Source organism: Marmota marmota, unplaced genomic scaffold, assembly GCF_001458135.2.
Source record: "Marmota marmota marmota unplaced genomic scaffold, marMar, whole genome shotgun sequence".
In the NCBI taxonomy this organism is placed as follows: Eukaryota; Metazoa; Chordata; class Mammalia; order Rodentia; family Sciuridae; genus Marmota; species Marmota marmota.
Genome location: NW_025999880.1, coordinates 17639847 through 17654379, shown reverse-complemented (window position 1 = coordinate 17654379; position 14533 = coordinate 17639847). Strand labels below are relative to the sequence as shown.

The 14533-nt window shown below is 40.4% G+C and overlaps 2 protein-coding genes across 2 annotated transcripts; one reads left to right on the top strand and one right to left on the bottom strand.

Annotated features, from left to right (window-relative positions):
• Positions 1 to 2096: 2096 nt before the first annotated feature.
• LOC125611857 (keratin, type I cytoskeletal 28-like) lies at positions 2097 to 9946 on the bottom strand. Its single transcript, XM_048787462.1, has 4 exons — positions 9832 to 9946; positions 4600 to 4822; positions 3969 to 4024; positions 2097 to 3461 (listed from the first exon to the last, which is right to left on the bottom strand). The coding sequence occupies exons 1-4, from the start codon at positions 9944 to 9946 to the stop codon at positions 3319 to 3321; spliced, it is 537 nt and encodes a 178-aa protein (XP_048643419.1). The 3' UTR covers positions 2097 to 3318.
• Positions 9945 to 14529, top strand: LOC107150707 (keratin, type I cytoskeletal 28-like; the record flags this gene model as incomplete). The annotated part of the gene is made up of 5 exons (XM_015495840.2): positions 9945 to 10361; positions 10988 to 11070; positions 11606 to 11762; positions 14050 to 14211; positions 14290 to 14529. Coding segments are annotated over exons 1-5 (1059 nt in total), but the record flags the coding sequence as incomplete, so codon positions are not given.
• Between the last annotated feature and the right edge of the window lie 4 nt (positions 14530 to 14533).

Genomic DNA, 14533 nt, shown 5'->3' with positions numbered 1-14533 from the left:
AATCTGTATTTGGGGTAAAATTGGGAGTTCATAACCAACTTGAATCTAATGTATGAAATATGATATGTCAAGAGCTTTGTAATGTTTTGAACAACCAATAAAAAAAAAGAAAAAAAAAGTATTGTGTCCATCTACAACTAAAAATATTTTAAAAAATGACAGGAGAAGAAGGAGGAGGGGGAAGAAAAAGAGGCAGCAACGTAAATCTTAGAGGTGAGGTGACAGAATTTAGAAAATAATTAGAAATAAAAGGGGAAAAATTCATTAAACTGAGTAAGATATAATCATAGGAAATGAGAAGTTTAGGGGAAGTGAGTCCCCAGAAGAAAAAAATCATATTCTGGAAATACACAATTTTAAATAAACTATCAGTAAATACTGTTTGATAGTATATTAGATACCATGTATTATCCCAAGGGAGTTATTTACAGCAAGTGGTAATTTACTTCCTTGCAAAGAGCTCCCACAAATTTTGGGTGTTTGTTAAAATATGGAATGGCAGATTGTGATTGCCACTTTAACAACTAACTACCCCGGCACAGTGGTTCAATTGCCTCTCTTTCACATGGAGATGGATTTCTTGGAATTCCTGCCAGTTCAGAAACCCACTGTAGCAAAAAGCAGCATGAAGCTTCAAGCACCAGAGAAAAATACATTAGGGAATTCAGGGAGCCCTGGAATTCTGCAAAGCAAAATCATAGAACTGAAGGCCATGGTCAGTTCTCACACTCCTAGGAAGGAAGGGCAGATTTAAGACTACAGCTTGAGGACCAGATGTTTCCTTCCAACCTGTGAACCCAACAGGATTTAAAAGAAATTCATCTGAATTTAATTCTACATTCATTCCTTTGCTGAATAGATACACAGGGATTTCTGGCAAGAAATGTTGCACGGGAGTTGTTTTCCTTATAAGCCATTTCACATTGACAGCAACCTGACTACAAAGTGCAAAGGCCCCTTCCTGTGCTCTACTGGGCCTTGGTGTGGAAAACAGATCACCATGAAGACAGTGTCTTAAAAAATCAATGAGTTATGAGCATACACGATGAGCAGGGATGGCTTTGTGGATCTGAAGCTTGTGTAGTCGCACAGGATCTTATGTTCAGAAGACCCCCACACTTGGATTAATGTTCTTTGTGCCCATCTTGAAATTCTTAATAATTCTATTTTGGGACTTGTGTCTTGTAAGTGAATTCTGATGGGACCCATGAGGCATGTGAGTGAGTAGAGGAGTATGTGAGGTATGTTTATATGCAGTTGGCCTCTGTGGTGTGTAGCGCGTGCAATGCCAGTATGCGTTGCATTCTGGTGGACCTGCGATGCACAGGGGTCCAGCAATACACAAAGTGAGTATAAAATCAGTACGTTCCAACTCTGGCTAAGTGAGCCAGGTCTCTGACAACCCCAAGATGCCAGGCTTTTCATGCAAACCAGCACTTACTTCAAATGCAGAAGGTGTTGGCGTTCCCAAGAACCATGAATGACCCAGGAACTCTACCATGGCACCTTTACTTTCTTGTACTGGCCAACCACGTATGCTGAAAATAATGATATGGCAACCCAGAGTTCCTTTTGCTTTCAGTCTTTTCTTACTCATCAGTAAATCAAGGGTAGAGCATGTTGGTAGAATGTGCATATATAAAGAAGTAGAATAGGGCTGTAGGTGTATCTCAAGGGTAGAATGCTTGCCTAGCGTGTGCAAGGCCCTGGTTCAATCCCTAGTATGGCAAAACAAAACAAAACAAAAATGGTTAAGTTTGTTTTGAGTAGTGTTCCCACTGTTTTGGGGAAAACAAAAATACATTTGCATATACGAGCAACAAGATAGGAATTGGGTAATTTCAGTGTTCTGTGTACAAGTTAAATGTTCTTAGGGTTGGATTTAAAATTGGCATTGATTGCATAATATAAAAATGAGTGGTAAAAGGTATGCAACAACTTAAATTTTTATTTTATTTTTACTTAGAATGACATTAAATAGTTTAAAAAGAAAAGATCCAAAAACAAAACAACAAAAACCCAGCACAAGTTGAGAATGCAGCTTCAGTGGAAGGGAAAAAGCATTCTATTTTAATACCTTTAATGACATTTTTTTAAATCTGAGTTTTGAACAAGAGACCTCCCATTTTCATTTAACACCGAAGCCTGTAAATAAGTAGCTGGCCCTATGCATTGTACATTTGGAAAGTCATTTCCTCATGAATTTCTAGTTTTTGCATTCTTTGATGACTTTTGGTGGAAGAGTTTGTAATCCTGTGCTTTGCACCACTTCTAGGAACTTCCGTGTGACTGTTGGGTTGTTGGGTAGAATTCCTGCTCTCAGTGGAGCTTTGCATTGGAATCAGACCATATAGTAGAGAAATAAAAAAGCTGCTTTCCTAAGGTAGAAAGACACAATAGCCAGAAAGTTCATCAACCCTTTGAGACTTGGAACTCTAGAATGGGTGTTGGTGGGTTAAATCTGACCTGCCTTGTGATTTTATACAGCCCTTGGGTTAAACATGGTTTTTACATTCTTAAGTTTTTGAAAAAAAAAATCAAAATTTACAATACTTCATGACACATAAAATTATTTGCAATTCATATTCCAGAGTTTTGTTGAAGGCAGTCTTGTTCCTCTTTGTCTTGTCTGTGGCTGCTTCCTGTTACAATGACCAAGTTGAATATTGAACAGAGAAACTCTATGATTGCAAAATCTAAAAGATTTACTAGCTGGGCCTTCATAGAAAAAGCTTCCAATCTGCTTTAGGAAAAAAGTCATTAACATGAGGCTAATGACTGTGGCTCTTTTTGAGACGTTCCTGTTTAAATGAGAAACCTGTCCTAGGTAGTATCCAGTGGCCCCAAAAGGGCTGGAGATAGGCGATTGGTAAAATGCCATGCATGCGCCATCTAGAGGTGGACTTTTCAGTTGCAGAATTCCTGAGTTTTCCCAGACTCTTTGCCTGTGTAGACACTTGGGCTTTCACGATTATGCCTAGTAAATGTTTAATACTTAATGTCAAGTGCTGGTACCGACTGTTGTTAAAACTCAAGTGAAATTCAGTTAAAAATTGAGTCCATAAGTATCTCCCTAAGGAAAAAAAATCACAACTAATTATTTATTAGTCTTCAAAAAACAGAAATGTGTGCACATCAACTTTTTTATTTATTTGAAACCAAACACCCAACAACCTGAAAAGGTTATTAAGAAAACAGGTATTTTTGCTAAGGAACTTTAAGAGTAGAAAGTGTTTTATATTTCTCTCTCATATTTAAAATAATTCAGTGGTGCCAGATCTTTTCTCAAAATATTATTTTTTTTCTCTAAAATGAGAGCTAGAAGGGAACCCTTTGTTCTGTCTTGCCATTGACTATTTTAGATGTCTTTTCCTCAATGGAGTGAATTCTGGATGAAAGAACTTTACCACGTTGATCTATCTCTTCCACCACCGTCTTTACCAGCGTGGTTTTGGCTAAATCTAGAAATAAAACATATGTGAATTCATATATTCAGCTTAAAAGACTATATGACAAAGAATTCCATTGTTGGTTGTAATATAAAACATCAAGTACATTTTTATTTAGTGAGGAGTAAGTAAAGATTTATAATAATAATTTGAGATAGCTGGATAAAATTAAAACCAATACTTTCAATTCAGAGTACTTTTGTTAGAATTATTTAATTATGGACAGTTGCCACAGCATATGACATCTTTTTTGGGAGGCAGGTACCAGGGATTGAACTCAGGGACACTGAACCTCTGAGCCACACCCCCAGCCCTGTTTTGTATTTTATTTAGAGACAGGGTCTCACTGAGTTGCTTAGTGCCTTGCTATTGCTGAGGCTGACTTTGAACTCATGATCCTCCTGCCTCAGCCTCCTGAGCTGCTGGGATTACAGGCGTGTGCCACCGTGGCCGGCCATGTATGACTATCTTCAATGCAAAAGTATTTACTGCAACAGAAACAGAATTAGATTTTATTACCTTTAGATGAATTTCCTGAATTTTCTGATCCAAAGCTTGTTGATTTGGAGCATGAACTGCCAAAAAAAGTTTATTCTTTTATATTTTTGTTTACTATTACATAAGAAATATTCACTGAATCAGTGAGCTCGAGTGAACTTTGTATGACAAAAACAGATCTTAATTTACTTATGGAGAAAATATTAAGCAGGAGCTGAAAGTAATTAAATATTATCTAAGGAGAGGCCAATTTTAAAAACCATTCCATTTTTTTTTAAAATCCGAGAGTTTAAGATAAATATATATACTCCCCTAGGATCCACATATTTACACATATATGGATCCTGGGAGTGCATTTATTTCAGGGCAGCAGTGATATTAGGAATGAACTTCATATCAGGAAGGATGAAGCCTGGGATTGGGGGTTGGGGAGAATCTTGAAACCCGCAATGATTAAAAGTACAATGATGGGAAGTTGTGTGGGACACGTGGACTCCTCCAAGGCAGACGAGGAGGATGCTGTGATGTACAAGGTATGCAGAGGACCCCTGAGGCAAGAAATGGACATGCTTTTGTACAGTGGGAATAAAAAAAGGCTTGGATGTGTGGAAGGCTAAGGGGCAGTGCGGAACTTTCCAATGGTTTTACTTACTTCCCATCTCCGTCTATCAGGCGGCAGTAGGTCTCAATTTCCTTCTCCAGGTGGACCTTGATGTCCAGGAGCTGCTCATACTCCAGTTTCTGGCCCTCCGTCTCAGTCCTGACCTGGTGCAGCTGCTCCTCCAGGGCCCCAATCTGAGCCTGGATTTGCGCCAGCTGCGTGCAGTAGTTGCCTTCAGTCTCTGTCAAGGAGCACTCCAGGGAGCGTTTCTGAGGACATCAAAGATACAAAGCAAAGGATGAAACCACCCTGAGGACTATGTAGTACCATGTTTCTCAGCAACCAGCAGGACTGCTCCCTGGGCAAGTTTTGGAAATGTGTGGGGCTTGTCATAATCAAATGGGAGTTGGAGGCTGGGGTGGGGACAGGCCTGCTGGATGACCTGACAGGGAATAAGCAACCCTTTCCCCACTAGACTTCTGAATGACCCACTAGATATTCATGGTATTTAGGTAATACTTTCTATTAGGACCAATCTACATATGAAAATACTTTTGGGGGTAGTATAGTAAGAAATCAATATGGGGACATTTGTCTTTTTGAAGTTACATATTTATTTTTGGGTTGCCTGTTGTATTTCAATTTCACTCTGCTGTGTCCCTATCGTATTCCGAGGACCACTGTGGAGGGGGTAGAGAGAGAGGAGGGGAGGGGAGGGGAGAGGAGGGGAGGGGGGATGGTGGAGGATGGGAAATGCAGCGGAGCACAACAGACACTAGTATGGCAATATGTAAATCAATGGATGTGTAACTGATGTGATTCTGCAATCTGTGTATGGGGTGAAGGTGGGAGTTCATAACCCACTTGAATCAAAGTGTGGAATATGATATGTCAAGAAATTTGTAATGTTTTGAACAACCAACAATAAAAAATTAAAAAAAAATCTCTATAGAATCTTTATGTCTAATCCTTAACTTAATCACCTCTGTAAAGTCCCTTTTGCCAGGTGAGGTAATAAATTTCACGGTTCTGAAGATTAGGGTGTGATCTTCTTTGGTAGACCATTACTTTGCCCGCTCCAGGAGACACCCTGGATTCTCTCCCTAATCCCCACATCTTTACCACACCAGTCATTACCAGGTACTAGCGAGAGACTTCCTCCAAAATCATCCCAATTCCACCCAGTTCTAATTTCACTACCACTTCCCTGACTCGGGTCACTTTAACACCTTACCTAAATTACTGAGCTGGCTTCCCTAATGGTTTCCCACGGCTACTCTCCCGCCCCCTGCCCCATCCATTCTCCACACTGCAGCCAGAATGGCCTTTCTAAAATCACTCCTCTGCTTAAACCTCTCAACGATCTCCCTTTACACACAGGACCCAATTCAGAATCTTTCATCTGGCCCCTAAATCTCTTCCTGGGCAGCTCTCAGCGCCCCCACCCCTGCATGCTCATCACCAGCAGGATCCCCTCAGTTCTTGAAGGTACCACACTCTCCCTTCCTGCTATGGTTTAGAGATGGTCTGGGTATGTTCCCCAGGGGTTCATGTTGAGAGGTGGAGGAGTTGGTTAGGTCACTGGAGGCTTTACCTTTGGAAGGAATTGATGAGATCCTGCTTAGATCTTTCAAAGGATTGTTCTAAGAGGGAGTCTGGTGCCTCCCTGTGCTCTGGCTTCTGATCTCACTGTGTGGTCACAGGTACTCCCACCATAATGCCATCTGCATGAGGTCCCCACCAGAGCCAAGCACAGGACAATGCCACACTCTCGGACCCTCCAGAACTATGAACTACATAACCCTCCTTTCATTATAAAGTACTCAGCTTCAGGTATTTTGTTACGGACATGAAAACCAGACTAATACACCTTCTCATACTAAGTGTAAATGTTGTGTTTATATTTATATTTTTTCCACCCAGAATGCCCCTCCACTCTCTGGCCTGGAAATCACTCTCTCATCTTTCTAGTATTTTCTTAATGTCATTTCTTCAAAAAGGTGGCCCAACCTAAATCAGGTCCTCCCTCAATAGTTCCATGTTCTTTCCTTCCCAAATTTTTAATATAATTTTAATTTCATGATTATTTACTTAAGGCCCATCTCCCCCAGTAAACAATAAGTTCCATTAGAGTTGATAAAGCATTTGTTTCCTTCCCCTCTGAATCACCTGCTACTAACACAGTGCTTGGCACATAATGGATGCTCCTTAACTATTTCTATATAAATAAATGAATGTCACTTAATAGGCAGCATAACTGTAGCCAAAAGCTTCAATTTGCTACTAACTTGACATTCTGAAGAGAATTTTGTAAGAACTGTGCTTATGCTTTTTTTTTTGGAGAGGAATTTTGGGGTTGAGTTTTATTTTTCTACCTGATCCTAGGATAATTATATGCACTGAAAGGTCCGGCACAATGAGTCACCAGGCCCATTCTGGGCTTTATTCATCCCATTTTATGGTATTTATCCTTTAACAGTTCTTTTCCTCGTTTTACTCACATTTAAAAAGGGTGAGGGACCCTCCCCTGAATTCCAGCTTCCTTGTAAGGGTCAAATGAGATAATATACAAGAATTCCCTTTGGAAGTGGTAAAGCACACTATTAATGTAAAGCAATCTTATCTTTATATTCACCGCACTCTGGAACCTCAGAAAAAGATCATTGTTGAGTGAGTGTCAGTGGTTTAATCATTCCCAGCTGGGGGCATGCAAGGGAGGTTCCACCCCAAGCACCTGAGCAGCAATACTCATTTGAAGGTGAACGTTGCCCCCTGGTGGAAATAAAGGGTAGAGACACCCTCCGCAGCCCGGAATTACCAGGGGTCCTGATGCCCAATGCAAAGAATTGACTATTTAGAATGCCTTTTAAAGCGACAGCTTGTTTTCTTTCTATTTTATGCTGTTTTATTTATTTTACATTGACAAATAAAAATTGTATGTGTTTACAATATACAACAGAATTTTTTGAAATATGTATACATTTTGAAGTGGCTCAAACAATTAACATCACATCATTTTTTTTATAGTGAGGACACTTAAAATCTATTCTTTCTCTTTGCAATATTTAAGTATAAAATACATTGTTCTTTTCTTTTTGTTGTGAAATGTTCTTCTGGAAACACTTTATTTGCATATGAAAATTCAGATGTGCTAAACCAATTAGTTGTCTGGTTATTATTTAATAAGTAATTATAAATAATTAGCAATAGATAATAATAAAGAGTAGTAATAATAAATGAGTTACATAATAGACACCAAAGATATATGATTCTCTATATATGCTAATACACTGATTCTTTAATATTTCAACTTCAACAATTCAAAGAAAAATTTTATAATTCATATAATATGTTGACTAAGAAAGGCAATTAATAAAATAGATATTCATATTAACATGCCTGATAGGGTAATTATTTATATCTAAAATAGGCTCCTCATGTGGCCAGAATCTCAAGGTCACCTTGAACATCACCAGCTTTCACCTGGGAATGTGCCTCATGGCCCTGAATAAATTGTTTAGTATTTATCATCTGCAAATAAGGAGCTGAATTAAGTGATGTCTAAGGCTCTTTGCAACTTTAAAAATATCCTACAACATTGCCTAGACTATGCATTTAAAGGCTATCCCAATGCTGCCCACGGCACCAGCTGACCAGCTTTAGGCTGCTTAGACAACACTGTTCCCAGAGATACTCTTGACTGTCCTTGTGATAACACAACTACATACCTTTCTTCCCTACCTGAGCCTGAAGCTCAGAAAGCAAAGCCACCCCAAGCACTTACCCCTGCATCATGTGGCTATCTCCCTTCCCCTTTTGCCCACCATGTTATGAGGTAGCCAAGAGGATACTTGTTAGAGGATACCCACTAGACTTTCAACTTTCAAAACTATGAACTAAATAAACCTCTTTTCTTTCTAAACTACCCAGCCTCAGCAACTTTGACACAACAACAGAAAATGGACTAATACAGAAACCTGTCTTCCTTCACCTTTATCAATCTCTTATTCACATTCTTGCCTGCTACAAGATCTCATAATGATGCCCAATCACTTAACTTGTCTTTTCCCTCAGACTCTCTCTGGTGTCACTTTCTTCTTTCTATATGATCACATAGCCATTTTCTCAGGATTAGAAACTTCTCTGGCACTCTTTTTTCTTCTTCTAAACTCGCTTCAAATTGCCAAACCCACATCAGTCTCTATTCCTTCACCAAGATTACTTCCACATATGATGTCAACACAAATGAGACCTCGACCCTCTATACTCCATGACAATCCCTCACTCACCACTGATCAGGTATTTTCCCAAATCAGTGGATTTATTCAGAACATTCTCTCTTCCTATCAGTCATCTTTGGGACATCCCACCAAACCCTTGAACCCAGTTGATCCAAGACTAAACTTGGTGTCTTCACCTCACCCCAGAATCACTAACTCAAGTTCTCAGCATCTGAAATCAATTACTAAAAGGAGTCCCCCAATCTCCCTCTGTCCTTACTCTGCAAGGTCATTGGAAGCCCATATTTTCCCAACTCTATCTTCCCCCCAACCCATCCTCCCCACCTGGACTATTGCTCTAACCTTGTCATAAGCCTTCTTTTAATTCAACCTGGTCACATCATCCTCTGCTTTTCTTAGTCTCCATTCCAATCTCTTTAGATGAACACAGAAGACTAAATGCAATCCAGCCCCTGTCTAGACCTGACAACAGATTCTGACTCCGATAGCAGCCTTTTCCTTTCTGCACTTACTTAGCACCATGTCTTTTGTTTTTGTGTTTAACACACAGCACCAAGCAGGTACTCATATATGTTAAATAAAGGAACAGGTCCTTGTTTGTGTCACTGTCCAAGGTAATAAATAGATGTGTGTGTGTGTGTGTGTGTGTGTGTGTGTATTAAGACACTTTGAGGGGGAGGGATGAAATATCTGTCTGTAGTTAATATCCTTCATACATCTCGGTGGTAATTGAGACCCTACTGCAGCTGAGGGTGCCCTCTCCTGATCTTACTTACCTTTTAACATTTGATCACACCCTGCACTAGATAATGATGGCATATTCCTAGGATCCAGATGAAAGTAAAGGATGACTCACTCAAAATTAGAAGCTAAAATAATGAAGTTAATATAGAACAAACCCTATTTCAGGTGAGATAAATATCCTGAAGCAACACCCAGAGATGTTAGACATTAATAATTATTTTTTTTTAATCATCCAATTATACGTAATTTCGTGCTAATCTAAATGATGCCATTTTTTCTTTTGGCAGACATAACTCACATGGAAACAGCCCCCATGACTGTATATAAAAGCTCAAAGAAACCGTTGGGCGCCTGGTCCACATTCTGTTCTTTGACGGTTGCCCACAGCGGAGGCCACGTTTCCCCGCCGCCATGTCGCTCCGGTTTTCTGGCGGGTCCAGGCGCTCTTGCTTGCAGTCTGGAGCTGGGTCTGTCAGACCACCCAGCGGAGGTTTGGCAGGCAGCAGTGCAGGCGGCAGCTCGGTGGCTAGCGGTGGATTTTCCTGTGCCCTGGGGATCCCCAATGTTGGGGGCCATGCGGGAGGCGCCCTTGGAAATACTGCTGGAAATGAACGAGGACTCCTCTCGGGGAACGAAAAGGTGACCATGCAAAATCTCAACGACCGCCTGGCATCCTACCTGGATAATGTGCGGGCTCTGGAGGAGGCAAATGCTGAACTGGAGAGAAAGATCAAGAGTTGGTATGAAAAATACGGACCTGGGTCTTGCCGTGGACTTGATCATGACTACAGCAGATATCACCTAACGATCGAGGATCTGAAAAATAAGGTGAGAAATCAGAAGTTGGAACTAGTCAAAGTATTTCAAAGTAAGAAATACCTAGCAAAAAGAAATATCTTGTTGTAGTTAAGAAATGCTCATGCCTGGGCGCGGTGGCGCTCGCCAGTAATCCCAGCAACTCCGGAGGCTGAGGCAGGAGGTTTGCAAGTTCGAGACCAGCCTCAGCAATTTAGGGAGGCTCTAAGCAACTTAGCGAGACCCTGTCTCAAAAAAATATGAAAGGAGGAAGGGACTGGGGATGCGGGTCAGTAGTTAAGTGCTCCTGGGTTCAATTCCCAGTTTAAAAAAAGAAAGAAAGAAATGCTTCGTGACTGTACTTGTATTTTTTTAACTTATTTAAATATATAATTCCTCTCATTACTCAAAAATAGACACTTTGATTCCTAAATTTCCACAGAGCTATCATGTTCTTAGTTCTGTTCATTTTGAAATAGATTCATAGATAAGAAAGTATTAAAACATTTAATGTTTAAAAATTCAGTTTTAAGTGCTTTGGTTATGACATAAGGAAGGAAGTTTTTATGCAAAAGTTACTTGGGTAATTTTTATTTCCTGAAATAATTACTAATAAGAGCACACTTACTTACTGTGGTCTCCCTTTTGATTTCTTCTAGATTATCTCTTCCACTGCTGCTAATGCTAATGTCATTCTGCAGATAGATAATGCCAGACTGGCTGCTGATGACTTCCGGCTAAAGTAAGTGATAGAAAATAATCATGCTCTGGGAAAAGTTTCCTAACTATTTAAGTTGTCAAATAGAATTTTTGATTTCACTCCAAGTAGAATAAACTATTACCTAAAAGATTAAAGAAAGCAAATGATTTACATTACATGACAATAAACTATACTCACAATTTATATATATTTTATTACATTCTTCAAACAAAATATCCAGGCATCACTTTGCCTGCCTAGAATAGTGCCAAGGACAAAGTAGAGAGCCAGTAACAATCTGCCAACTAGGCAAAAGGGTAAACTAAAATAAAATTTCAAAATGATATATTTTTATCTAATTGGAATATGGTATTGGAATTTGTGTGATTGAATAACTGCTGGTTATCCTGTACAGAACTGGGAGGCAAGATAGGAGACTTCTTTCTCTGTATATTTTTTATAATATTTAGAGCGCTAATTCAGCTTCTAATTTTCAATTTCAATAATTAAGGTTTTCTTCTCCCATTTCTTGAAGTAGTCTAACTTATACTGAAATAAATACCACCGCCCCCCCAAGGTATGAAAACGAGCTCACCCTTCACCAAAACGTAGAGGCAGACATCAATGGGTTAAGGTGGGTTCTGGACGAGCTGACGCTTTGCAGGACGGACCAGGAGCTGCAGTATGAATCCCTGAGTGAAGAGATGACCTACCTCAAGAAGAACCACGAAGAGGTAGGAGAAGCTTCGCTTCTGGCAAATCAGAATTCTGTACATTTAAAACATTTGGTGGGAGGGGTGTTAAAATGATAATAGTGATTCATGCTCATTGTAATCATTTATTCACACCAAAGCATATAAAGGAAGATTTCATTTCTCCTAATCTGCTGTTCTAACACCATTCCTGGAGGTTATAAATATTAACAATTAATCTGTACCCTTCCACTTTTCAGATTGATACAATTCTATCCACTTGAAAATAACACATTTCTTATGCATGAATATAACAATCTTTCTTTATATTCGATTATTTATTTCATCTACTTAAGCCTACCTTGAGGTCAGTTTTCTCATACAGGACCTCTCTGACTAGGAAAAGATGTTTTTCTTCCTTCCTTCCTTTTTTTTTTTTTCTTGTACCAGGAATTAAACCCAGAAGCACTTAACCACGGAGCCATATCCCCAGACCTTTTTATTTTCGAGAAAGTCTTGCTGAGTTGCTTAGGGCCTTGCTAAGCTATTAAGGCTGGCTTTGAACTTGTGAACCTCCTGCCTTAGCCTCCTGAGCCTCTGGGATTATAGGCATATGCCACTGCACCAAGCTATTTTTTCTTTTTGTATTTAATGAGCCTGGATTTACTTCAATATGGAGGACTGCACAATAATAAACCCTTATTTAACATGAAATACCACGCAACTTTGATCCCCTCCCCACCCCCCAAAAAAGAGATTGTTCCAGAAATAATTGAAAAAATCTCTGAAAAAAATGGTTGACAAATTTTCAGAAACCCCTCTTGACAGGAGGTACTCCATTAATGGTTTAAAAGAGCCAAAACATCAAATCTACCTGTCCCAAATGGGAACGTTATGGAAAAGAGAAAAGAGAAGGAAAATTTTAAAAGAAAAAAAATTATTCATTTATTTTAGTTCTAGTTGGACACAGTACCTCTATTTTATTTATTTATATATGGTGCTGAAGATCGAATCCAGTGCCACACACATGCTAGGCAAGCACTCTGCCACTGAGCCACAACCCCAGCCCCAAGAAAAAACTTTTTTTTTTAAAGAGCCAGGGAAAAGTTGGACCACCAGAGAGTGTGGGCAGGACAGCCAAGAGATCATGCCCTGTAGCGGCCTCAAAAAAGAAAATCCTGGGTTGGGGTAACCGCTCAGTGGTAGAGCACTTGCCTAGCATGAGTGAGGCATTGGGTTTGATCCCCAGCACCAATTAAAAAAAAAAAAAACTAATTAAACAAAATAAATGTAAAAGAAAGAAAAGAAAATCATGGGGAAGGAAGGGAAGAAATGACAACCTTAGCCAAGCAGCCAGCAGGGGACATTCCCTGGAAGGTAAGGTTCACAGCAGGATTCATTGGCCCCTTAAAGATAATATACACCTACTGAAAAAGGGTGCCTTTGAATGCACTGAGTGTAGAACTTCAAGCAACTCAATTTTCAGATTTTTAGAGCAACAAGAATTTTTTTCTTCACCACAGAATCTTACTCAAAATATGAAAATAGATTAATAGTGGTTTCCTTGATCAATGCACTGAAGGTCATAGATTTAGGGTCATAAAAAATGGCTTAAGGAAGCAGGGATATGAGTCCAAATGAAAAGGTCAGCCACCCAAAGAACTAAGTTCAGGCCGTTGGTTTGTTTCTCCGTTCAGAAACCCTTTCTCTGACTTTATCAGGCAGATTAATGATCTGCCCTGTGATTTATCCTGGAACAGAGAGGCTGTCCTGCTCAGAACAGATACTCAGGAGCCAGAGTACCATCTTCAAACTGCCCTCTTTCAAATCCTAGTGACTCAGGCGTGTTATTTCACCTCTTTGTGCCTCAGTTTCCTAATCTGTAAAATGATAATAATAATAGTAGTAGTACCTACCTTAGAGGGATGATGAAAGTCTTGAATTAGTACACATGAAGACAGTGCGTAAAACGGTGCCTGGCATATAATAATCATTCAATAAATAATTACTGCTGTCCCTAAGATGAAAGTTCCAAGGGCTCGGATTTTTATTTGTTTTTTTCCCACTTTATTTCCATCAACCATTTAGTCAACTATTATGTGGTGAATAGCTCTCTGGTCTTTGTAGTCCCTTCTCATGGAAAAGAATGAAAACCTTCGCTTTGCGCGGAGGTGGTGGTCATGGTTGTTTTAATGAACAAATAACTAATTAAATAGATGACTGGCACGAACATGGGTGGAATAAGCCAATTCCTATTTGTGGGATCTAAAGTAACGCCTCTCAGAACTCGTCTCAGGCTGCATGTGAGCACACCCGCGTTCCCCTCTAGGAAATGCAGGCTCTGCAGTGCGCGGCTGGAGGCAACGTGAACGTGGAGATGAACGCCGCCCCCGGGGTGGACCTCACGGTGCTGCTGGGCAACATGCGAGCTGAGTACGAGGCCCTGGCTGAGCAGAACCGCCGGGACGCCGAGGCCTGGTTCCAGGAGAAGGTGAGGTCAGCGCCCCCCGCCCACCCACACCACCTCGGAGTTCGGACTTCGTGTGACCCTCCGCGCCCTGCCTTCCAGAGCGCCACGCTGCAGCAGCAGATCTTCGACGACGCTGGCGCAGCCACCTCCGCCAGGACCGAGCTGACAGAGATGAAGCGCACCCTGCAAACACTGGAGATCGAGCTGCAGTCCCTCCTGGCAACGGTAGGTGCGAGCGCAGGTCAACCTGATTCCAAAAAGCCCCCAAGAGTGGCCTGTCCCTTCGACCCTGCAACAGCTCCACCTGCTAATAGAGTGGAAAAGAATAGGAAAAATGCCCCCC

What these genes read in the sequence shown, in the direction of transcription:
- LOC125611857 (XM_048787462.1), bottom strand. Translation starts at nt 9,946, where the DNA reads ATGGCGGCGGGGAAACGTGGCCTCCGCTGTGGGCAACCGTCAAAGAAC. An exon ending in GTCATGGGGGCTGTTTCCAT is followed by an intron (nt 4,823 to 9,831) that starts GTGAGTTATGTC and finishes ATCTTTGATGTC; the next exon opens with CTCAGAAACGCTCCCTGGAG. An exon ending in TTCAGGAAATTCATCTAAAG is followed by an intron (nt 3,462 to 3,968) that starts GTAATAAAATCT and finishes TTTTATTTCTAG; the next exon opens with ATTTAGCCAAAACCACGCTG.